This window comes from Pristiophorus japonicus, chromosome 3 (assembly GCF_044704955.1).
Source record: "Pristiophorus japonicus isolate sPriJap1 chromosome 3, sPriJap1.hap1, whole genome shotgun sequence".
NCBI lineage: Eukaryota > Metazoa > Chordata > Chondrichthyes > Pristiophoridae > Pristiophorus > Pristiophorus japonicus.
In genome coordinates this window covers 128,417,861-128,445,015 of record NC_091979.1, presented here as the reverse complement: position 1 = coordinate 128,445,015, position 27,155 = coordinate 128,417,861, and the positions used below count along the sequence as shown (strand labels likewise).

Below are 27,155 nucleotides of genomic sequence, written 5' to 3'. Positions count from 1 at the left end.
CGCCCTGGCTGCTGTCTGAAACATGTCCTGTTGTTTGAATGGTGGGGGAAGATGGGGGTTGGAGAGTCCAGATGTTGCATTGGCCTGAAAGATAGCAGTCTCACCTGTGTCGACTCCAGGCATGCCTCTGATGCTGGACACTCCCTTGGCCTGCTCAGTGCTCTGTATGGGAGTCGACATCTGTGCAGCAATGTCAGTAACAGACAGGAAAAACCTGAATGTGAAGAGAGTTCTGCAGTTTTAAAATCTTCAGTTCTTTTGAACGGGCCTTGCTGAATGTCCTGGTGCCAGAGAACATTGAGGGAGTGGGCCCAACTGGAGAGCAACTGGAAAAGAATGATACTATCCTTCAGCATCAGTGAGGCCTCCAGCTTCACTTTCCAATGATAACAAAGGAATGCTGTAATAGCATCCTTCTTTTAAATCCCAGAATGGATATACCTATATTTAATAGCCTCAGGAAGTCAACCAAGGTAAGAATAGTCAGTCTTTCCTTATACCAAGTAGACAGACAAAGTATGGATTTCACAACCCATTACAACCTGATTGAGGCTACACGCTAACCCCTCAGAAAATATTGCAGCTCTTTCCAAGCATTCTGGATTTAATCACTCCATCATTGGCAGCCGTGCCTTCAGCAGCCTCAATCAAGGTTTAATGGGTTGTGAATCCATACACTGCCTATCTACCTCATATAAGAGGCCCTGACCTGCGAGGAAACATCTGCGGCAGGTCGGGGCCATAAAAGGAGCATACCACCACAAGGTACAGCCTGAGCCGGTCCGGGAGGGCATCGGCTGTGAAGAGGGCAACTGGTTGGATGTCACCATAACCTAGGTCGGTGATTGGAGTGTGGGTAGGTACAGCAGAAGCGGTAAGGTCAGGTGAAGGTGCAGCGTGAGATTGCAGAGCGATGTGATCGGGGCCCAGAAGAGGCGTGAGTTCGGGGCCCAGAAGAGGCGTGGGCCCAGGGGCAGCATGGGCCAGCCTACACTGCAATATGTGTGTGCACCAGATCCATGCAGCAGAGCTGGTCTCCAGTCGTCTTGGTTAATTCTTGCCACTGGTCCAGGACCTAGCTCTGTCAAGTCCGTGTGGTGTCTGGTGTGCAACAGCTACCACACGTTAAAAAAATCCACACACAGGCATCTTCCACCCTTCAATATGCAGTTCGGGACCTGGAATATTAGGTCCCTCATTGAAACACCTGTGAACTCATCCCTTTTTGGCGTGGAAGCAAGTCATCCTCGATTCGAGGGACCATCTAAGAAGAGAAGATATATAAGATTGTCTATTCTTACCTTGGTAGACTTACTAAGGTTTAAACTTTTTCCTCTTTTTCTTGTTCTTGGGTGTTGGTCACAGCACTAATTCATTGGGCTGAATGCAAATTTCTTTAGGTACTTTGGGCACTCTGAGGTTACCCTCCATGCAGTATATTGAGAGGGAGGTGCTTTGTGATGTTTTTCAGCCATCTTTACTTTTGTGCAGTAAAACTTTCTGGCTAACAATTTTCTCATTGGCCAACAAAAAATATGCAACCCTTTTAAATAGCTGTCAGAGCTTCAAGAGCTGTATTTCCCGAACTCCGCTGAGTGTGAACTCCCACTGGCAGCTCCAGTCCAGGTAATGGATATGTAATTAGGCCAAGTTTTGGAGATTAAGATTTCAACAAACACAAATCTCCCTGTGTTTTTCAGCACTGGAAACAGAAAAATTACCCTACGATAGGAAGCTGCAGAGAAAAGCAAATGTCTAAGAACAGTTAGCTATCAGTATCACTTAGTGACCATCAGCGTGTGTTATGATCTTGAATAGATTTCAGGGAGACCTGTGTAATACACTGAAAGTCATATCACTGCCAACATGTTACAGAATTTCTCTCTCTTGTGATAAAGATGTTTATGACATATGAGCCTTTCACTACCAAGGACAAAAAATCCTTTCTAAAACACCGTACCAAATAATATCTCAAATTGATCATATTAATGAATCTGTTAGAAAATTATATATTTTCTGTAATTCTTCTTGCAGTATCCAGGATGACAACTAAATACATTCTAAGAATTACTGATAAGCAGGAGAGCTGAAACCAGTTGTATCCTGTGCCCTTCAAACTGTCATTACCATTTACATTATTATGCATGAGCACACATTATATCCTCTCATAGCAACAATTATTCAATTCTGTGAAATCTCGATCATTAATATTTAAAAGAGTACTGTATATTAAATGTTCCAAGTATCTTTAGTCAGTTTTAACAATATTTAGTTTCCACATGTTTGAGTATTCCATATTATAAGATAAATTTTAAAGGTCATATTGTTTTGTGGGATCTGACTTTGTGGATTTAGTGAGTCATGACATTCAAAAGCACACAAGGTTGTTAAAATCTCAATTTATATTTGAGGAAATCTGTTTATCTAGCTGTGAGCTGTTGGTAATACTGAACATTTATTTCAAACAGGTTTTATTGATTTTATTGTGGAGCCAACCTTCTCTGTTCTGACAGATATCGCAGAAAAAATAATAACTCCTCTTATAGAGGAAGCTTCTCAACCCGAGACATCCGACTTTCGACGGCAAAGGTTTGTCATGACATTTTTTAAATAGCATTTGTGCATTAGTCATATTTTGTGTTTTTATTTTACATCATCATCAATTCCGTATGAGAAATTTATAAAATCATTCCCTTTCCTTTCCTATATTTCAGTTGCAGTGTTAGAATGTGAACCAGTTTCTGCTTGACTTCTAGTTATTGTTGATTTCTATGCTGTATTTTCCATAATAATTGTGCTCACACCAATACTCAGCTCCATGAAAGACGCTGTCAGAATTTAAAACTGATTGCGATTGATTTTTATACTGTGCTTCTCAAGGTTCAGCCTGTCAGTCATAACACTATTGTACTGACAATCAGAACTATCATCTATTCTTAAGGCTCTGCCCCCATATCGGCTAATAAGTGGGAAACTTTCTTTTAGTAGAAAATATAGTTTGTTCCTTAGAGGCATCCAGAAAGGGGGCATGGTGCCACTGCACTAATACGCTGGGCACATTGGTATGACATTGGTTAGTGTCCCTAATTCCCCATTTGAGACTTTCTAATCTCAGTTGCTTTGTTGGTTGAATGATAATATGTGAAGATGTAAGAGGGTGATTCTCATCGCACTACTCTCACAGCAACTGGGTCAAACATTGCATGGGAGAACGTACAGGGACAAGTCACCTGCTCACAATCTTAAGGCATAGGAACGTGGCATGGAAGGAACTAAAGGAGAGAAAATAACTGAGCATGTAGGCGCAAAATAGAAACAGTATTTTTTTAAATATAAGTACCAGTTGTAGATGCTGACAGTTATTTTCAATGTTTGATGTTGATTTACAGCAACAACAATGTTGTGCACTGTGACAAAAATTCCTTCTCATGTATTCATGAAGATAATTCCTTCATGACTCTGCTGTGACTCACTAGCACCTCAATGAGTTGTGAAAGAGTACCTCAGGCATTATTTTAATATTCTGTTAGTTCTTTGGAAAGTCTTTGGATTTAAAATTCTTCATGCATTACTAAATGAAAATTGATGTCCCTGTTTTAATATTTTTATAACTGCTGTGAATTATTGCCAATAGTGCTACAATCAATAGAGGTTACAGCTCTGGTAGCATTGCATTATTCCACAAATGTGAGAAGTATCACAGGGATGAATTAAATATATTCCAGAATAGAAGGAAGAACTTAAACGTAATTCTGTAACACCTTTTACATCCTCTGAGTGTGCCAATGTGATTCACAGCCAATTAGTGCAGTCACTTTTGGTGTGTATGCCAAAATGGCAGCTATTTATGCTCAACAAGGTCCCACAAACAGTAATGAGATAAACGACCAATTAATCTGCTCGTTGGTGGTGTTAGATGAGAGATAAATGTTGGCTGGGACACCAGAAAAACTCCACTGCTCCTCTTCAAATAGTGCAATGGAAACAAACAAATGAGGTGTCAGCACAGTACAGCTGACAATGTAGTCCTTCATTACTCCATTGAAATGGCAGACTAGATTACGGTTCAGGTCTTTGAGTAAGGCCTGAGAACAAAACCTTTTTACTCAGAAACAAGACTCGTATCACTGAGTCGGGCTGACACTTCAATGTGACACAGCTAGTCACCATTATTATTAACAATTGTTTTTTCTCAATTCTCACTTCTTTCTCCTCCCCACCTTTCTGAAGCCACTGGAGAATTAGGCTCTGTAGCGCCTATTTTTTGGGTGCTACAAGGCCTCCTAAAGTTTCAAAATGGTGTCCGGGATGCACACGCACACTTCCAATGTGCAGTGCGCTGGACGCCATATTTGTAAAGCGCTTCCCGTGTACACCTAACAATTGTCGGCAGCATGCAGAGCATGTCAATCAGTGTGCAACGCTGATTTGATGCCAGTGATGCCATTTTAGAACTCTACACTCCAGCCTACGTCCTCTTAACGTTGCACAGATGAACACGACCTTAAACGACTTAAAGGACCCTCCCCCACCAGCTCTACTAAAAACCAACTACTTACAGGTTACTGGATTATTTCTTCTCACTGTTGGTGCAATTCTACGCATTTTGAAAGCTTTTCCATACTTGCTTCAAGTTTCAATAGTCTATAGAGAGTGGTTTGACTGGTGTTGAAGTATGCTTTGGTGGTTTAAAGACGAGTGCAGAAACAAGTGGCTTCTAGACATGAGTGGACAAATAGGCCTTCCTCTTGGAATTGAGCATGACTGGGAGAATCAAGAGGCCACACAGAGCAAGATGTGATGCTAGAAGAGGAAGGAGGGGGAGAAGGATTGTCAGAAGGAGACCATATCCGCAGAGGGTCTTTAAGGAGCAATTCTCCAACCTGAACTTCAGCGACGACCAATGCTTGAGACATCTGTGCTTCACAAAAAACTTCATGTCTGAAATCTGTCAACTGCTGCAGCCACAACTCCAACTTCAGAGCAGCGCAAGGACAGCAATGCCTGTGGCTGTCAAGGTGACCGTGGTTCTGAATTTTTTGTGTGTCTGGCTCCTTCCATCATCATCATAGGCAGTCCCTCGAAATCGAGGAAGACTTGCTTCCACTCCAAAAGTGAGTTCTCAGGTAACTGAACAGTCCAATATGGGAATTACACTCTCTGTCGCAGGTGAGACAGACAGTCGTTGGAGGAAAGGGTGGGTGGGGAGTCTGTTTTGCCGCACGCTCCTTCCGCTGCCTGCGCTTGTTTTCTGCATGCTCTCGGCGACGAGACTCAAGGTGTTCAGCTCCTTCCAGGGTTCTGATGGAGATATAAACAATATCTTGCTGTTTGCGGTACACTGCTACATAAGGAAGGCCACTGAGGCTGTCTACACAGAGAGCGGCCGCTTCATCTCATTCTCTCTTGCCAGAGACAAGCAGGCGGAGCAAGCACAAGAGTTTGTTCAGATTGCAGCCTTCACCATGGTACAGGGTGCCATTGACTGCATGCTCATTGCTTTGCGTGCGCCTCAGGTCAACTCTGCCAATTTCCTGTGTCATGTACGTATGTTTGGAGTTACTAGCCACCAGGTGGCGCCACTGTCGGAGGTCATTGGGCTGTACGCATGTGTGTGCACAAGCCATCATGTGATATAATCACTTTGGGCCCTAATAAAGTAGAGTCAGGTTTGTACCTGTGTTAGTTTACAGTATTCAGTCTATCAAGTTATTACATACATAACATCCTGAATTGAAAAGGATTCCACTTTCTCAATGGTATATGATCACAGGTAGCGAATCATGCAGGTCAATACCCAATATCCTGGCAGTAGTCACGATTTGTTCATTCTGCAGCAGTCTTCTGTGCCAGCTGTATTTACATAACATTAGAAATATGAGCAGGAGTAGGCAATCTGGCCCCCCCCCGAGCCTGCTCCGCCATTTAATAAGATCATGGCTGATCTGATCTTGGCCTCAAGTCCACTTCCCTGCCCGCTCCCCATAAACCTTGACTCCCTTATCATTCAAAAATCTGTCTATCTCCACCTTGAGTATATTCAATGACCCAGCCTTCACAGCTCACTGGGGTAGAGAATTCCAATATTCTCGACCATCTGAGAAAATAAATTCCTCCTCATCTCCATTTTAAATGTGCGCCCCCTTATTCTGTAACTATGCCCCCTAGTTCTAGATTACCCCACAAGAGGAAACATCCTTTCTGCATTTCCCCTGTCGAGCCCCCTCAGAATCTTATATGTTTCAATAAGATCACCTCTCATTCTTCTAAACTCCAATCAGTATAGGCCCAACCTGCTCAATCTTTGTTCATAAGACAACCCTTTCACCTCAGGAATCAACCTCGTGAACTTTCCTTGAACTGCCTCAAATGCAAGTATATCCCTCCTTAAATATGGAGACCAAAACTGTACTCCAGGGGACCAAAATTGGTCAACATACCGCCCCCTAACCACCGGTGTACCGCCCAAAAATGCGATTTTGGTCAAGAAACACCTACATACTGCTCAGCGGAATATTCATAATTGAAATACTGCTGAATGGTATGCACACCGTCCACCGTGCAGGACCACCTGCATGCCACCCAAAAAGTCTGATTTTCATCGCATACCGCCGACATACCACCGGAGCTGCATACCGTCCTAGAAAAGGTGGTTTTACACGATGTTACGTGTAAATGGAATGGACGGAGTGCACAGATCCGCCATTTTGGAAATCGGGAACTGTCAGTTAAAGCAGCACCTCTGTACAGTGATTTTACAGTGCGATTTAGATTGGAAAAGGTATTTTTATTGTTACTGAGTATCTTATTAAGATAGGAGGCATTTAATGGTATATTTATTTCATCTAAAAATATTGTGGAGATTTAAAAAGAATGGGGCCTGTATTATCGCAGCCTGTATTACTGACGACCTGTCTAATGGAGGAATCAGATGTGAGAAAGTTTATTGAGCAGAGTTATAAGGGTAATGTTGGAGATGGAAGAGGAAGAGGAAGAGTAGTAGTAGTAAACCCGCAAAGGATTTTCAGGGAGAAGTGTTCATACTTGGACCTGACCGATCGACAGTGCATTCGAAGGCTGCGCTTCCGATAAGAGGTCATCACTGAGATTTGCCAGCTCATTAAGGCAGACCTGCAGCCCAGTACCACCAACATTACTGCACTCTCTGTGGCGATGAAGGTGACTGCGGCACTTTGCTTTTATGCATGTGGCTCTTTTCGGGCATCAGCTGGGGACATATGCTCTGTTTCTCAGTACACTACTCATCGGTGCATTCAACAGGTAACCGAAGCACTGTATGCATGCCGGATTGAATTTATCAACTTCCCAAAGACCAGGGAGGCACAGAGTGACAGGGCTTTGGGATTTGCACGCATTGCCGCCTTCTCCAAGTTGCAGGGTGCTATTGACTGTACCCATATTGCCCTGCGAGCACCATTACAGGAGGTGGAGATGTACTGAAACCGCAAAGGATTTCACTCCCTCAATGTGCAGCTCATATGCGATCATACATAGCGCATAATGGCAGTGAATGCTAACTTTCCAGGGAGCATCCATGATGCGCACATCTTGTGTGAGAGCTCTGTGTCTGACCTGTTCAAGTCTGAGCCACAAGGTAAATGTTGGATGCTGGGGGACAAAGGGTACGGCCTCTCCACCTGGCTCTTGATCCCCTGCGGAATCCTCAAACAGAAGTCAAGCAATGATACAATAAAAGCCATATAGCCACATATAACATAATTGAAAAGACAATTGGAGTGCTGAAGCAGCGCTTTCAATGCTTGGATCATTCAGGAGGCAGGCTGCAATACCACCCTGAGCAGATTGCTCAGTTCACAGTGGTGTGCTGCATGTTGCATAATTTAGCAATCATGCGGGGACAGGAATTGCCACAGGGGGCTGCGGGACCACCTGAGGAGAGAATGCAGGAGACGGAGGAGGAAGAAGAGGACAATGAGGGGCAGGAGGATGGCAAGGAACTCGCAGATGAACCCATAGCACCAGCCCCCACCAACACCACAGCGGAGGGCACGCGGAGTGTCTGCCACTGCAAAATTGTTATGTCAGCAGCTCATAGATGAATGATTTGTTTGAATGTGGAGAGCTGCGTTTTGGGACCCTGATGACTGTTACCCCAAACGTTTGACACTGTACAAGCGTGCTTAAATTCAATTCAAACATTTATGTAAAAGTGTAAAAAATTTACAAAAAATGTCAAATTTATTATAAAACAACTGTAACAATTTTAATAAGAACTTTAACAAAACTTTTACAACTTTAATAAACTTTTATAAATCAAACATCAATTACAACAAAAGAACTTTTACTTTCCTCGGCCACGACCTCTGCCCCGTCCAAACCCGTGTGCTACACCACCCTTGGAACTATTCCCCTTTCTTACTCCCACCCTTCCCTTTCCCAGTGCCCTGAGCTCGGACCACGCCATGGTGGTACCAAGCCGGAATGCAGCACCGTACCCCAAGTGCTGTTGCTGTCGTTGGGGGTCAGTTATTGCAGGAGCAATAAATGGGGCCTAACGAGAAGCTCGTGATGTGCAAGGTGAGGCTTCAGGGCTTTTCAGGTGTTGTCGACTGGCACGGGGGGGATTCTGTGCCATGTCCCGATCCCGTCGACTGCCGCATGGCTTCGACGGCGTCAGCAGTTCGCTCCATCGCGATGATCATACGCAACCTTTCCTATGTTTACCGCTCTGATAGAGCCGTGATGTTAGTGGCTATTGTAGTCATAGCCTTGAGCAGCTTTCAACCTATTTCAACGATAGCCTGTGACAGACGCACCATGTCCCGGTACATGCCTAGTACAGCAACCGACCTATCCTGCACTAATCTCCGTCGCTGCGGCAAAGACGCTGCAACACTGGGGGTGCCTTGCCATGCACCGCTTGGTCCGGCAGAATCAGAGGAGCCATGGGGGAATCCCCTGAATCAGACTCGGTGGTGGAGGATGTTCCAGCTGTCCCACATGAAGCTGATGTATCCTCCTCTGTCTCCACCGCCAGCTCCACTGGCTGCAGGATCAGCGGCTCTTCCTCTTCCTCTTCGTCTTCCTCATCTCTGCCAGTGGTGAAGTCAGGAGAGGGCTGGGAGGCAGTGGGTCTGTCGTCTGGTTTCGCTGTGTCAGTGTGGTTTGAATCATCCGAGTCTGGAAATACAAAAAATCATTGTAAAATGCTTGGCACCAGGGGAGGGGTCAGGGTTACATGAGTACATAGTACAGTGACTATCGCGGTCTTACTTAAATGTCCACCACTGCTGCAGTACTGCATTATATATTGCAGACAATACATATATGCATTGTGTGACATGCCCCCAACATTGCAGTACATCATATGACGCCAACATTACAGTGCAATAAACTTACATTACATCAGGCCAACATTACAGTTACAGTAACATTACATGACATGAGAGGACCACAACACAGACTGCATTTTATTCAACTTACCATCCTGTGTGAGTGGGTCAGCTCCAATGATGGAGGTGGCACAGTTGCTATCCTCAACCAAGGACAGGGCATGTATCTCGAAGTCAGTCAAAGGCTCCTGGGTTGTGGGTCCTCCCTCTTTGCGCCGCTGATCGGCTGCTATTGCAGAAAGTAAAGTAAATCAAAGTAAAAATCTTCAATCATTTAACATCGTGCACACACACATACACACACACATAAAAAAAAGCACTGTGTTGATCCTCTTGTCTTTGCCTGAAAAGCACAAATACATCGCCGTAACCTTAAGATAAATAACATCATCCGTGTGACATTGAATCTACATTTACATGGTACTTAGCACATGGAGGGGGGGGGTGCATAAATAAAATCATTACTTACTCCTGCTACCCTCACCAGGTCATTCTACTCTTTATGGCACCTTTCCCCAATGCGTATCACGGTAATTTTTGAGGACACAGTCTCCCCAATCTCGTCCCATATTCGGTTGTACTCCTTTGGGGAGGGAAGGGGCTTTCCACGAGCACCCTTCATTAGCTCAGAGTATCTCTCTGTATTTTGGTCCAGAAGGACAGGTAACTCCATCTCATCGAAGGCAGGCGCCCTCAACCTTCCCTCCTTCTCGATGTTTCTGCGCTTTGATTTATTTTTTAACATTGCCATAATCTTTCTATTTGTATGATTTTTGCTTTGTTAAATATCTCTTCTTAGTCTTCAAACTAGTTGTTAGTAATATATTTGCACTGTGCTATGTATTTTTCGTCGACTAGCTTGCTGCTCCTCCTTAGTCTCTCTCCCTCTTCTTCAACTCACTGTGCATGCGCAGTTCCATTCTGCCCCACCCATTGAACAGAAAGTCAATCTGGTTCGACGACCCGGATACATACCGCCTGATGCAAACCGCTGACATATCGCTGAAAATGTTTTGACCAATTTTGTCCTCTTCAGTCTTGGCGGTATGAAACGATGCACCACCGACATACCGCCAAGAAATGGGCAGACCTTACTTTTCAACCAATTTCGGCCCCTAGGTGTGGTCTCACCAACGCCGTGTACATTTGTAGCAGGACTTCCCTGCTTTTATACTCCATCTCTTTTGCAACAAAGGCCAACATTCCATTTGCCTTCCTGATCATTTGCTGTACCTGCATACGAACATTTTGTGTTTCATGCACAAGGACCCCCAGGTCCCTCTGTACTGCAGCATTTTGTAATTTTTGTAATTAGATTTTTTATTTTTCCTAGCAAAGTGGATAACCTCACATTTTCCCACATTATACTCCATCCGCTAAACTTTTGCCCACTCACTTAGACTATCTATATCTCTTTGCAGATTCTTTGCATCCTCCTCCCAACTTGCTTTCCCACCTATCTTTGTATCATCAGCAAATTTGGCTACATTACACTCGGTCCCTTCATCGAAGTCAATAATATAGTTTGTAAATAGCTGAGGCCCCACCACTGATCTCTGTAGCACCCCACTAGTTACAGTTTGCCAACCTGAAAATAAACCATTTATCCCAATTCTCTGTTTTCTGTGAGTTAGCCAATCCTCTAACCATGCTAATATATTACCCCCAACCCCGTGAGCTCTTATCTTGTGCAGTAACCTTTTATGTGGCACCGTATCGAATGGTTTCTGGAAATCCAAATACATCACATCTTTTGATTCCCCTTTATCCACCCTGCTCCTTACATCCTCAAACAACTCCAGCAAATTTGTCAAACATGAATACCCTTTCATAAAATCATGCTGACACTGCTTATGATTTTCTAAATGTCCTGCTACTGCTTCCGTAATAATAGACTCCAGCAGTTTTCCAATGATATAGAATCATAGAGAAACATAGAAAATAGGTGCAGGAGTAGGCCATTTGGCCCTTCGAGCCTGCACCACCATTCAATAAGATCATGGCTGATCATTCCCTCAATATCCCTTTCCTGCTTTCTCTCCATACACCTTGATCTCTTTAGCCGTAAGGGCCATATCTAACTCCCTCTTGAATCTATCCAATGAACTAGCATCAACAACTCTCTGCGGCAGGGAATTCCACAGGTTAACAACTCTCTGAGTGAAGAAGTTTCTTGTCATCTCAGTCCTAAATGGCCTACCCCTTATCCTAAGACAATGTCCCCTGGTTTTGGACTTCCCCAACATCGGGAACATCGAACCTGTCCAGTCCCGTCAGAATCTTGTACGTTTCTATGAGATCCCCTCTCATCCTTCTAAACTCCAGTGAATAAAGGCCCAGTTGATCCAATCCCTCCTCATATGTCAGTCCAGCCATCCCGGGAATCAGTCTGGTGAACCTTCGCTGCTCTCCCTCAATAGAAATAACGTCCTTCCTCAGATTAGGAGACCAAAACTGAACACAATATTCCAGGTGAAGCCTCACCAAGGCCCTGTACAACTGCAGTAAGACCTCCCAGCTCCTATAATCAAATCCCCTAGCTATGAAGGGCAACATACCATTTGCCTTCTCCACCGCCTGCTGTACCTGCATGCCAACTTTCAGTGACTGATGTACCATGACACCCAGGTCTCGTCACACCTCCCCTTTTCCTAATCTGCTACCATTCAGATAATATTCTGCCTTCGTGTTTTTGCCCCCAAAATGGATAACCTCACATTTATCCACATTGTACTGCATCTGCCATGCATTTGCCCACTCACCTAACCTGTCCAAGTCACCCTGCAGCTTCTTACCATCCTTCTCACAGCTCACCCCGCCACCCGGTTTAGTGTCATCTGCAAACTTGGAGATATTACACTCAATTCCTTTCTCGAAATCAGTAATGTATATTATAAAGAGCTGGGGTCCCAGCACTCCACTAGTCACTTGAAAAGGACCCATTTATCCCAACTCTCTGCTTCCTATCTGCCAACCAGTTTTCTATCCACTTCAGTACATTACCCCCAATACCATGTGCTTTGATTTTGCACACCAATGTCTTGTGCGGGACCTTGTCAAAAGCCTTTTGAAAGTCCAAATACACCACATCCACTGGTTCTCCCTTGTCCAGTCTGCTAGTTACATCCTCAAAAAATTCCAGAAGATTCGTCAAGCATGATTTCCCTTTCATAAATCCATGCTGTCACTGCTTTCCAAGTGCACTGCTATTTCATCCTTAATGATTGATTCCAACATTTTCCCCACTACTGATGTCAGGCTAACCAGTCTCTCCCTCCTTTTTTAAAAAGTGTTGTTACATTAGCTACCCTCCAGTCCATAGGAACTGATCCAGAGTCGATAGATTGTTGGAAAATGATCACCAATGTATCCACTATTTCTAAGGCCACTTCCTTAAGTACTCTGGGATGCAGACTATCAGGCCCCGGGGATTTATCGGCCTTCAATCCCATCAATTTCCCTAACACAATTTCCTGCCGAATAAGGATATCCTTCAGTTCCTCCTTCTCACTAGACCCACTGTCCCCGAGTACATCCGGAAGGTAATGTGTGTCTTCCTTCGTGAAGACAGAACCGAAGTATTTGTTCAGTTGGTCTGCCATTTCTTTGTTCTCCATTATAAATCCACCTGAATCCGACTGCAAGGGACCTACATTTGTCTTCACTAATCTTTTTCTCTTCACATATTTATCGAAGCTTTTGCATTCAGTTTTTATGTTCCCTGTAAGCTTCCTCTCGTACTCTATTTTCCCCCTCTTAATTAAACCCTTAGTCCTCCTCTGTTGAATTCTAAATTTCTCCCAGTCCTCAGGTTTGTTGCTTTTTCTCGCCAATTTATATGCCTCTTCCTTGGTTTTAACACTATCCTTAATTTCTCTTGTTAGCCACGGTTGAGCCACCTTCTCCGTTTTATTTTTACTCCAGACAGGGATGCACAATTGCTGAAGTTCCTCCATGTGATCTTTACATGTTTGCCATTGCTTATCCACCATCAATCCTTTAAGTATCCTTTGCCAGTCTATTCTAGCCAATTCACGCCTCATACCGTCGAAGTTACCTTTCCTTAAGTTCAGGACCCTAGTTTCCGAATTAACTGGTCACTCTCCATCTTAATAAACAATTCTATCATATTATGGTCACTCTTCCCCAAGGGGCCTCGCACAACAAGATTGCTAATTAGTCCCTTTTCATTACACATCACCCAGTCTAGGATGGTCAGCTCTCTAGTTGTTTCCTTGACATATTGGTCTAGGAAACCATCCCTAATACACTCCAGGAAATCCTCCTCCACCGCATTGCTACCAGTTTGGTTAGCCCAATCAATATGTAGATTAAAGTCATCCATGATAACTGCTGTACCTTTATTGCACACATCCCTTATTTCTTGTTTGATGCTGTCCCCAACCTCACTATTATTGTTTGGTGGTCTGTACACAACTCCCACTAGCGTTTTCTGCCCTTTGGTATTCCGCAGCTCCACCCATACCGATTCCACATCATCCAGGCTAATGTCCCTCCTTACTATTGTATTAATTTCCTCTTTAACCAACAATGCCACCCCGCCTCCTTTTCCTCTCTGTCTATCCTTCCTAAATGTTGAATACCCCTGGATGTTGAGTTCCCAGCCTTGGTCACCCTGGAGCCATGTCTCCGTGATGCCAATTACATCATATCCGTTAACTGCTATCTGCGCAGTTAATTCGTCCACCTTATTCCGAATACTCCTCGCATTGAGGCACAGAGCCTTCAGGCTTGTCTTTTTGACACACTTTGCCCCTTTAGAATTTTGCTGTAATGTTGCCCTTTTTGATTTTTGCCTTGGGTTTCTCTGCCCTCCACTTTTACTATTCTCCTTTCTATCTTTTGCTTCTGCCTCCATTTTATTTCCCTCTGTCTCCCTGCATAGGTTCCCATCCACCTGCCATGTTAGTTTAACTCCTTCCCAACAGCACTAGCAAACACTCCCCCTTGGACTTTGGTTCCGGTCCTGCCCAGGTGCAGACCATCCAGTTTGTACTGGTCCCACCTCACCCAGAACCGGTTCCAATGTCCCAGGAATTTGAATCCCTCCCTTCTGCACCACTCTTCAAGCCACGTATTCATCTGAGCTATCCTGCGAATCCTACTCTGACTAGCACGTGGCACTGGTAGCAATCCTGAGATTACTACTTTTGAGGTCCTACTTTTTAATTCAGCTCCTAGCTCCCTAAATTCGTCTCATAGGATCTCATCCCATTTTGTACCTATATCATTGGTACCTATATGCACCACGACAACTGGCTGTTCACCTTCCCTTTTCAGAATGTCCTGCACCTGCTCCGAGACATCCTTGACCCTTGCACCAGGGAGATGTTAAGCTAACTGGTCTATAGTTTCCTGCTTTCTGTCTGCCTCCCTTCTTAAATTTGTAGTTTTCCAATCCGCTGGGACCTCTCCAGAATCCAGGGAATATTGGTAGATTACAACCAATGCATCCGCTATCTCTGCAGCCACTGATTTTAAGATCCTAGGATGCAGCCAGCAGGTCCAGGGGACTTGTCCATCTTTAGTCCAATTTGTTTGCCAAGTATTTTTTCTCTACTGACAGTGATTGTTTCAAGTTCCCCGCTTCCAATAGTCCCTTGATTATCAATTATTGTGATGCTTTTAGTGTCTACTACCATTAAGTCCGATACAAAATATTTGTTCAAAGTCTCTGCCATTTCCGTTTCCCGTTATTAATTTCCCAGTCTCATCCTCTAAGATCCAACATTTACTTTACATAAGAAGAACATAAGAACATAAGAAATAGGAGCAGGTGTAGGTCATACGGCCCCTCGAGCCTGCTCCGCCATTCAATAAGATCATGGCTGATCTGATCATGGACTCAGCTCCACTTCCCCGCCTGCTCCCCATAACCCCTTATCCCCTTATTGTTTAAGAAACTGTCTATTTCTGTCTTAAATTTATTCAATGTCCCAGCTCCCACAGTTCTCTGAGGCAGCAAATTCCACAGATTTACAATCCTCTGAGAGAAATTTCTCCTCATCTCTGTTTTAAATGGGCGGGCCCTTATTCTAAGATCATGCCCTCTAATTCCAGTCTCCCCCATCAGTGGAAACATCCTCTCTGCATCCACCCTGTCAAGCCCCCTTATAATCTTATATGTTTCGATAAGATCACCTCTCATTCTTCTGAATTCCAATGAGTAGAGGCTTAGCCTACTCAACCTTTCCTCATAAATCAAGCCCCTCATCCCCAAAATCAACCTAGTGAACCTTCTCTGAACTGCATCCAAAGCAAGTATATCCTTTTGTAAATATGGAAACCAAAACTGCACGCAGTGTTCCAGGTGTGACCTCACCAATACCCTGTATAGCTGTAGCAAGACTTCCCTGCTTTTATACTCCATCCCCTTTGCAATAAATGCCAAGATTCCATTTTCCTTCCTGATCACTTGCTGTACCTGCATACTATCCTTTTGCGTTTCATGCACGTACCCACAGGTCCCACTGTACTGCGGCACTTTGCAATCTTTCTCCATTTAAATAATAACTTGCTCTTTGATTTTTCTGCCAAAGTGCATGACCTTACACTTTCCAACATTATACTCCATCTGCCAAATTTTTGCCCAATGACTTCGCCTGTCTATGTCCTTTTGCAGATTTTTTGTGTCCTCCTCACACATTGCTTTTCCTCCCACCTTTGTATCATCAGCAAACTTGGCTACGTTAACTCAGTCTCTTCTTCCAAGTCATTAATATAGAATGTAAATAGTTGGGGTCCCAGCACTGATCCCTGCGGCACCCCACCAGTTACTTTAGCTACTCTCTTTCTTTTTATATTCCTGTAGAAGCTCTTACTGTCTGTTTTTATATTTCTTGCTAGTTTACTCTCAATCTATCTTCTCTCTCTTTATTTTTTTTTAGTCGTCCTTTGCTGGTTTCTAAAGATTTCTCAATCCTCTGGCCTTCCACTAATCTTCGCAACATTGAATGCCTTTGTTTTCTGCTATGTATGCAATAAAGATGCTAACTGAGTACTGTTTAACTGAGCAAGGTACAACCTTGGCTCTGCTTTATTTAGGCCCAAAGTGTCTGACTCACAAAATGGCTGGCCTTTTATACCAGAGCAGCACCATGTGCGTGCTGCTCAGTGGCCTCCAACAATGACACCATCCATCTGGTGGCTACAAACAGCATGTACATACATGACAATATCTTCCTCTGAGATTTTATCACAGTCTGAGACTGAGACAGATTGAGACAGTTATATATGCAGACTATAGATATCCTCTCTGTGTAGTCACTGTATAGTTGCATAAGATGGAGACTTGTTTACCTGATGTACTATCAATAAGTTTTACACTGTGTATATACTATGCTGGCACCACTAGAGGGTGCAACTGGCGGAGACCGGGGTTTCCTGCCCTGGTGACAGGGGCTGTATAAAAGGGTAGCCACCATGCGGCTGCCTCACACTGGAGTTACGAATAAAGGACCAAGGTCACTACAGTTTGAGTACACACATTGCCTCGTGGAGTCATTCATAAACACATGACGACATAACAACTGGCGACATGAATACGGACTTTCACGCGATTATAGCTACCTTTGGCACACTAAAGGACTTCGTAGAGGGTGATGATTGGGATGCCTTCACGGAAAGGCTCGAGTTATATTTCGTGGCAAACGACCTGGCAGGGGAGACGGACGCATCAGCGGTGAAACGCAAGGCTATACTGCTGACCAGTTGTGGACCCGAGGTCTACCGCCTCATCAGAAACTTGCTGGCAGCCACCAAGCTATTATCTGCCGACACCACACTCAACCTGCAGAAGGCCATCAGCATCAGTCAGGCATTCATGACCTTGACCTGCAGCACCAAGCAAATTATTCATCCTGCGGACTCAAATCCAGCAAGTACTGTACACAGAATGGTGCCTTTCACAGGCAAGACTGTAGAACGTGGCTCTGCCCAGGGCAGGGAGCACAGACCTCAGGGTTCCAGAACTCAGAGTCCGCTGAGGAGTGCTAATCGAGTAGCACCATGCTGGCGTTGCGGAGGAAACCATAGGGCTCACCAGTGTTGGTTTGCAAAGCCTGTAACACGTAGGGCCACATCCAGCATATGTGTAAAAGAAATACGACTCACCATCTAGCAGAGGAGTCAGTAGATGACTTTGAATCCAGCGGGGAGTATGATGATTTGGCCAGAGAGGCAGCTCACCCCAAGAAGAAGTATATGGAGTGTATACCTGCACCACCAATTGTCCTCCAGTGAAGACGGAAGTCGAGATAAATGGCGTTCCAGTCTTCATCGAAGTGAACATGGGAGCGAGCCAGTCAGTGATGAGCCAGGATACCTTTCAGAGGCTACGGAACTGAAAAACAACCCGAGCTGGTTCCAGTACAGGAAAAGTTGTGCACCTACACCAAGGAGCTGATCCCAGTCCTTGGTAGTGCGGATGCAATTGTAATTCATAATGGCGTGGTGCACAAGTTACCTCTGTGGATTGTTGTAGGTGATGGTCCAACGCTACTCGGAAGAAGGTGCTTGGGGAAGATCCAGTGGAAGTGGAAAGACCTCTTCACTCCAGCAATCGATGTCTCCCGTGCTCAGAGGCAGAGCAAAACTTCAGCTTCGCTTGGGCCAAGCACCAGAGAACAGACCAGTGCAGCACCTGAGGCACAGACCATCCATCACGACTGCGTAGCAATGATCTGACTGGAACGACCTAAAAGTACCTTCCCAGCTCCAGTGACAGGACTCCTGGGAAGGAAGATCGAATTCACAGGCACTCTTCCAGCTTTTATGGCAGAATTGCAGGAGAGATGGATCAAAGCAGTCAACCTCGAGGACAGAGGCAAGATTGCATCCCTGCTGCAGCGATGTGCAGCGTGGCTGAAAAAAAAGATGGTCGCGGCCAGACCACGAGTTGCAACGCTGAGGAACCAACACGTGGTGTCTAACAAAGGATTTGATTGGGGTAAAGCCAGCAGCATTCTCTTAAAGGAGACCTGCAACCAACTGAACTTAGAGACATTGTATGCATGGCAATCAATGTAAAGAAACCGATTAAGATTGTGAACAAAATGTTGTTGCGAGATGTCGGTACTATTCCTAATTTAAAGAACAAAATGTTGTTGCGAAATGTCGGCAATAGAGTGTCCCCAAAAGTAGCAAGCGAGCGAATTTGGCAGGGTAAAGTTGCTGATCCTGATGCCCTGTCCCAGGTGTCCCCACAAGTTATAGGCCAGCGACCTCAGACGGGTGAAGGCACTGATCCTGATACCCTGCCCCAGGTCTATCCCTTGCTGCAGGCATCCGATGGCACTATTTGCCACGGACCTGGAAATGAAAACGGTGCCAATACTTGCAGTCGGCCGCTGTTACCCACCACCCGGGTGGAGACGGTGCAGCCCCCAGACCCAGTCGCTATCTCGGCCATGTCCGGGAGCGAAAGGTCAGAACCGACGAGTTCCCAAAACAGGACCAGGAACAGCCAAGTTCCCAACACCATTAGAGAGCAGGCAGAAGATTCTGCAGCCCTCAAAGGAGGACATGGAGGCCACATGCATCCACCACTAGGCAACGGCAAAGGCCCTAAGTCCTGGCAAGGTGAGCGAACCAAGCCCACCCCGCTAGCAGGGGGCGCAGCGCCACCATCAGATGACTAGGACCCCGTCCGGTTGCTCTGGAACTAACATCCCCGCATACCTGTACTGCTACCTCAGTACTGGCCATGACTGAACCATGAATGCAATCTATCCAATCCTGGCGCACGACCATAAAATGTAACGAATGTAAGTCACTGAATCAAGGTGTCATGATACAAACTGTAACATTTTTTTTTCTTTCTTTCTTTGCACTTGCACTGTGTCTGATCCTGTATGTTAATGTAACGGGCCAGCTGCATAATCTCGCTGTGGGGAGGAGGGGGGGGGCGGGCGGGGGGTAATGGATGAATGTAGCCATGGACACACACATGGATCACACCTAGAACCCACTGGAACCTCCACTGCATCATCGAACCATCCAAACTGGTAACCACTACCCAACGTTGTGGCAAAAAGGACTTGGGGTTAACAGGGAGAAAGTCTGGCCAAAGCACAGCCAAGGTGCAAAGGCTATTGGCACTTAAGTCTGGGGAGAGCTAAGCTAATTGGCACAAAGGACTTGGGGCAGAGTGATGTTATATATGTAGACTATAGATATACTCTCTGTGTAGTCACTGTATAGTTGCATAAGATGGAGACTTGTTTACCTGATGTACTATCAATAAGGTTTATATACTGTGTATATACTATGCTGGCACCACTAGAGGTTGCAACTGCTGGAGCCCGGGTTTTCCTGCCCTGGTGGCAGGGACTGTATAAAAGGATAGCCATCATGCAGCTGCCTCACTCTGGAGTTATGAATAAAGGACCAAGGTCACTACAGTTTCAGTGTAACATATTGCCTCGTGAAGTCATTTATAAGCACAATACAGATAAAACAGAGACAGTCCGGTGCTTTACGCTACCGGGTTGACCATCTCAGTTCGATTCCGGCCTTGGGTGAATGTACGGAATCTGTTGTGGCTGGTTGGCTGACTTGTTGGGGGTGGCAGTGGCCATGTCAGGAATTTCAAGTCCATTTTTATTGAACAAGTCCGTGATGGAAATTTCGAGTTCACTGATGACCCTCAAGTCCACCGAAGGCTGCTGGTAGGTTGGTTGGTCGTTGGCGGTTTCTTCGTCTGACTGCTCTGGCTTGTCTGTGTGCCTCAGCTTTGTTTGATCCATGTGTGTCCTGCAAGTTTGCCCATTCTTGAGCTTATTAAAAAGTATTCTGTTGCCCTCCTTGGCCATGACCGTATCAGTGATCTATTTGGGACCCTGACCATAATTTGGGACACATATAACAGAATTATTAACAGAAATCTCGCATGACACAGTTGCGCGATCGTGGTACCCTTGTAGACTTTGTCTTCTGTTTTCAACATGGTTATTTGAATCCGGGTGTACAAGAGATAACTTGCTCTTAAGACCTCTTTTCATCATGAGTTCAGCAGGCGAGACCCCTGTGAGTGTGTGGGGTCTTGTCCTGTAACTTAGCAGTATGCAAGGGTCTGCAGTGACCCTTGCGTTACTCTCCTCATACTTTGCTTGATAATTTGTATAGCATGTTCTGCTTACCCATTGGACGTAGGCTTGAACGGTGCTGACTTTACATGTTTTATGCCGTCAAGTTTTACAAACTCCTGAAACTCCTGACTGGTGAAGCACAACCCATTGTCGCTCACTACTATGTCAGGCAGACCATGTGTCGCGAACATGACTTTGAGATTCTCTATGGTTGCCGTGGACGTACTGCATGACATGATTATGCATTCTATCCACTTCGAATAAGCATCCACCACCATTAAAAACATCTTGCCCAGGAAAGGACCTGCAAAATCTACATGGATCCTGGACCAAGGTTTGGATGGCCATGACCACAGACTCAGTGGCGATTCCGCTGGTGCTTTGCTGAGGTGTTGCACTGATGCACGCATGTTTCCAGCTCAGAATCAATTCCTGGCCACCATACATGGGACCTGGTGATGGCCTTCATCATCACTATACCAGGATGTGTGCTGTGTAACTCATGCACAAACTTCTCTCTCCCTTTCTTAGGCATTACAACTCGATTGCCCCACAATATGCAATCTGCTTGAATAGACAGTTCGTCCTTGCGACGTCCTTGGCCTCCTCGCACATTTGCTTAGGTATGGCAGACCAATCCCCTTTGAGGATGCAACCCTTTACCACAGATAATATCGGGTCCTGGCTGGTCCAGGTCTTAACTTGTTGAGCCGTGACAGGGGTACCTTCACTCTCAAAAGCATCGATGATTAACATTAAATCTGCTGGTTGTGGCGTTTTCACTCCAGTGTGGGCAACGGCAACCGGCTCAAAGCATCGGTACAATTCTCTGTGCCAGGTCTGTGGTGAATGACATAATCATAGTCAGATAACGTCAGCGCCCGCCTTTGGATGTGGGATGAAGCGTTGGTATTGATATCTTTGCTCTCGGAAAACAACAAAATGAGCGGCTTGTGATCAGTCTCTAATTCAAACCTCAGACCGAGCAGGTATTGATGCATCTTTTTAACACCGTACACACATGCTAAAGCTTCTTTTTTTTAAACCATATTATAGGCTCTTTCTGCTTTAGACAAACTTTTGGATGCATACGCGACAGGTTGAAGTTTCCCCGACTCATTGGCTTGTTGTAACATGCAAACAATTAAATATGACGATGCGTCACAGGCCAAAACTAAACATTTACCTGGGTCATAATGTACCAGCAGCTTGTTCGAGCAAAGCAGATTGGTGGCTTTCTCAAAAGCTCTGTCTTACAATGCGCCTCACACCTAGTTGTTGCCTTTTCTCAATAGCATGTGCAGTGGTTTAAGTAAGGTGCTCAATTTAGGGAGGAAGTTACCAAAGTAGTTGAGTAGACCCAGGAATGAACACAGCTCCATCATGTTTTGTGGCTTGGGTGCATTCTTGATGGCTTTGGTCTCCACATCAGTAGGTCTGATGCCATCAACGGCGATTTTCCTCCTTAGGAATTCGACCTCCGGTGCCATGAAGACACACTTCGAGCGCTTAAGTCTGAGTCCCACTCTGTTCCAGATTGTTCAGATGTTCCTTGGAGTCACGACCGGTGATCAGGATGTCAGCTTGGAACACGACGTTTCTGGGAACGGACTTCAGTAGACTTTCCATATTCTTCCGAGCGAATTCCAAACGGGCACCTGTGGTAAATAAACAATCCTTTGTGCGTGTTGATGCACGTAAGTCTCTTCAATGTCTCGACCAACTCCTGCGTCATGTAGGCCAATGTCAATTCCAGTTTTGTGAACGACTTCCCTCTGGCTAGCGTTGTAAACAAGTCATCAGCCTTCGGTAATGGGTACTGATCTTATTTCGAAACCCTGTTGATCGTAGCCTTGTAGTCTCCACAGATTCTGACTTTGCCATCACTTTTCAGCACAGGAACAATGGGGCTGGCCCATTCATTAAATTCGACCAGGGATATGATCCCTTCACGCTGGAGTCTGTCCAGTTCAATTTTGACCTTCTCCCTCATCATATACAGCACTGCCCGAGCTTTATGATGGACGGGTCTTGCATCTGAGTCCATGTGGATCTGCATCTTGGCTCCCGTGAAGTTGCCGATACCCGGTTTGAACAGCGAGGGGAACTTGCTCAATACTTGGACACATGTATCTTCCTCCTCCGACAATGCCTTTATGTCGTTCCAGTCGCATCTGATTTCCTCCAACCAGCTCCTGCTGAGCAGCGTTGGGCCATTGCCTGAAACAATCCACAGTGGTAACTCGTGAACCGCACCGTTGTACGACACATTAATTTGTGCACTGCTAATCACCTTTATCAGTTCTTTGGTGTACATGCACAGCTTGGCATTAGCAGGGCTCAGCCTGGGCCTCACAGTCTTAGTATCCCACAGCTTATTAAACGTCCTCTCGTTCATGATCGATTGTCTCGCCCCTGTGTCCAATTCCATCGATACCAGTATCCCGTTAAATTTCACGTTAATTAAAATTAGTTTACTCTTGGTTATGAAAGAGTACAGTCCATACACTTCCTCCTCTGGCATCTCGGATTGCGTATCCAGATCCACGCCAGTCTGACTCTCATCCTCAAAGTGGTGTGTCGCAGCTCACTTGCACATCTGCGGACACTTGCGCTGGAGATGCCCCATTCTCAGACAGCCTTTGCAACTATATTGCTTAAATTGACACTGCTGGTGGCGGTGATTTCCCCCACAACGCCAGCACGGAGAAGTCGGATACATTCCCGCTGGTGGGCTTTGGGCTGCCACAGGTTTCGCAAATGCAGCCGGATAGGCCCTGCCATGTGCCACTCTGCCGAACGCCGAATCAATCGTATTTACAGTACTTGCCGAGGTTCAGTTCTTCACCGATATTTGCTTTAAACTCCTGTCCGTCGTCATACATGATTGAGCGATCTGGATGGCCCTTTTTAAATTCAACTCCTCCACTGCCAGAAGTTTGCGCAAGATTACCTCGCGGTTGATATCAATAACGAAGAAGTCCCGCAGCATGTCTGCCAACACCGTCCCGAACTTGCACGGTCCGCTAGATGTCTCAGGTCGGCAACAAATTCCGCCGCACTCATGGTCCTCCGATCGAACGTGTGTAGAAAATCTGTATCTCGAGATGATGATGCCGTCGTCTGGCTTGAGGTGCTCCCGTACCAATGTACACAACTGCTCGTATGTTTTCTCTGTTGGATCTGTCATACATGTATACTCTGTACATACTATGCTGGTACCACTAGAGGGTGCAATTATGGGAGGCCCAGGCAGCAGCTGTATAAAAGTCTGGGCACCACATTTCTGCCTCACTCTGGGTTACAATAAAGAGACTAAGATCACAGCAGTTTAACTACAGCACTAGGACTCGTGGAGTTACTCTACAGATAAGTAGAGACATATTAGGATCACTAGGCATAAGTAGATTCTTTATCAGACCGTAGATCTTTGAACCGCACACAGTGAGGAACACGGCCCGATGCTAATCTGCATCATCGATTCCCTTCATTTTGTTGGCCACGAAGTACTGGTTCAAACAGCTCATAAAGTTTGCCCAAACTTCTCCCTCCACGAATCGCTCTAAAAATCCAATCGTGCTCATTTAGCAAACAAAGGTTCTTGTATTCTCATCGCCAAATGTTATGTATGCAATAAAGGTTCAAACTGAGTACTGTTTAACTTAGCAAGGTGCAACCTTGGCTCTGCTTTATTTACGCCCAAAGTGTCTGACTCACAAAATGGCTGGTCTTTTATACCAGAGCAGCACCATGTGCGTTCTGCCCAGTGGCCTCCAACAATGACACCATCTGGTGGTTACAAACAGCATGTACATACATGACATTTTCAATTTGATATCATCCTTTACTTCCTTAGTTAGCCACAGATGGTTCATCCTTCTCTAAGAGTCTTTCTTTCTCACTGGAATATAAGCTGAGAGTATTGTGTTCCTAACACAGATGAGACTGCACACAGGAAGGTTAAAGTAACAGTGACCTCAGTCTTTAAAAAGACACTCCAGAGTGAGGAACAGGCCTTAAGGGTCGGCTTATATACAGTGCTCCCAAGGGATGCTGGGATCCCTTGGGACGTCAGGGGATGAACTCCCTGGTGACAGAACATGGGATTGCATGCTTTACAGATACACATCACTACTCCACCCCCAAAGTCAAAGTGAAAACTATTTACAAGGTGAGGCGGTTGGGAGTTTTTCTTTCCCTGGTGGACCGCCTGCTCTTTTGTTGCTGCCGCCTGTGCTCTACCTGATCATGTTGGTTGGGGTGAACCAGCGAGAGTCTGGTTTTAAGTGTCCTTTTCATGAGTAGCTCAGCCGGGGGGCACACCTGTGAGTGAGTGGGGTCTCGTACGGTAGTTGAGCAGTACTCGGGACAGACGGGTGTAGAGTGAGCTTTCTGTGACTCGTTTAAGGCTCTGTTGATGGTTTGTACTGCACGCTCTGCCTGCCCATTGGAGGCTGGTTTAAACCGGGCCGAGGTGGCATGTTTGATCCCATTGCAGGTCATGAATTCTTTAAATTCAGCACTGGTGAAACATGGTTCGTTGTCACTGACCAGTATGTCAGGCAGGCGTGGGTGGCAAACATGGCCCTCAGGCTTTCAATGGTGGCAGTGGCGGTGCTTCCTGACATTATTTCACATTCAATCCATTTTGAAAAAGCATCCACCACCACCAGGATCATTTATACCGAGAAACTGGCCCGCATAGTCGACATGGATCCTCCACCATGGTCTGGAGGGCCAGGACCATAAACTTAGTGGTGCCTCAACTGAGCACATACGCTGCATTGCTGTACACAGGACTCTAAGTCAGAGTCGATACCGGGCCACCATATGTGGGATCTGACTATCGCTTTCATCATTACTATACCCGGGTGTGTGCTCTGGAGATCCGAGATGAACGTCTCCCTGCCCTTTTTTGGTAGCACTACGCAGTTACCCCACAACAGGCAGTCTGCCTGAATGGACAGCTCGTCATTTCGCCACAGGAACGGCTTGATTGGCTCTTGCATTTCAACGGGGATGCTGGCCCAGATCCCATGCAGTACACAGTTTTTTACTCGGGACATCAGAGGATCTTGGCTGGTTCAAGTCCTAATCTGGTGGACCATGACAGGTGATTTATCATTTTCAAACGCTTCCATGACCATCAACAAGTCTGCGGGCTGCGCCATTTCCACCCCCGTGGTGGGCAATGGTAGCCGACGGAGAGCATCCGCACAGTTCTTGGGGCCTGGCCTGTGGCGGATGGTATAGTTATACGCTGATAGCGCGAGTGCCCACCTTTGTATGCGGCTGAGGCATTAGTATTTATCCCCTTGTTTTCAGCGAACAGGGATGTGAGGGGCTTGTTATCAGTTTCCAGTTCAAATTTGAGGCCAAACAGGTACTGATGCATTTTCTTTACCCCAAACACAAACGCTAATGCCATTTTCTCAATTATGCTGTAGGCCCTCTCGGCCTTAGACAAGCTCCTGGAAGCATAGGCGACAGGTTGCAACTTCCCCGCAACGTTAGCTTGTTGTAATACACACCCGACTCCGTACGACGACGTGTCACATGCTAGCACAAGTCTTTTACACGGGTTATACAATATAAGAAGCTTGTTGGAGCATAAAATGTTTCTGGCTTTCTCAAAAGCAATTACTTGTTTTTTTTTCCCCATACCCAGTTCTCACCTTTGCGCAATAACACATGTCGGGGCTCTAAAAGGGTGCTTAACCCCGGTAGGAAGTTATCAAAATAGTTGAGGAGTCCCAGGGACGACCACAGATCCGTGACATTCTGTGGCCTGGGCCCATTCCTGATAGCCTCTGTCTTGGCATCTGTGGGCCGAATGCTGTCCGCCGCGATCTTTCTCCCCAAAAACTCCACTTCTGTTGCCATGAAGACACATTTCGATCTCTTCAGCCGCTGCCTTACGCGATCCAGTCGCTGGAGGACCTCCTCCAGGTTTTGTAGATGCTTGGCGGTGTCCCGATCCGTGACCAATATGTCGTCCTGAAAGACCACCGTGCATGGTACCAACTTGAGTAGGCTCTCCATGTTTCTCTGGAAGATCGCTGCAGCTGACCGAATTCCAAACGGGATGTTGATGCAGGTGAGGCCCTTCGAAGACTCCTCCAGCTCCCGCGTCAGGTAGGCCGAAGTCAGGTCGAGCTTGGTGAAAGTCTTGCCTCCTGCCAGCGTCGCAAATAGGTCGTCTGCCTTAGGTAGCGGGTATTGGTCCTGTAGCGAGAAAGGATTAATAGTTACTCGAAAATCGCTGCAAATCCTGACCGTGCCATCACTTTTGAGTACTGGAACAATCGGGCTGGCCCACTCGCTGAATTCCACTGGGGAGATGATGCCCTCGCATTGCAGCCTGTCCTGCTTGATTTCCACTCTCTCCCTCATCATGTGAGGTACTGCTCGCGCCTTGTGGTGAATGGGTCATGCCTCTGGGACCAAGTGGATCCGCACCTTCGCCCCGGAAAAGTTTCCAAAGCCAGGCTCAAAAAGGGCAGGAAATTTGTTAAGAACCTGGGTACATGAGGTTTCATCCACATGGGATAACGCTTGGATGTCATCCCAGTTCCAGCTGATTTTGCAGTGTGGGGCCATCGCCCGGGACAATCCAGAGTGGCAGTTCGTGCACCGTGCCCTCGTAAGTGACCTTGACCATGGCGCTACCCAG

At 45.9% G+C, this 27,155-nt stretch overlaps 1 protein-coding gene across 1 annotated transcript in view; it reads left to right on the top strand.

The window, feature by feature from the left end:
* Positions 1-27,155, top strand: part of LOC139259888 (dual specificity calcium/calmodulin-dependent 3',5'-cyclic nucleotide phosphodiesterase 1A-like) — a 157,757-nt gene that overhangs the window by 73,069 nt on the left and 57,533 nt on the right. Inside the window, exon 10 of the mRNA XM_070875813.1 lies at positions 2,469-2,589. Coding sequence (XP_070731914.1) covers positions 2,469-2,589 — 121 coding nt within the window. The remainder of the gene's footprint in view (positions 1-2,468; positions 2,590-27,155) is intronic.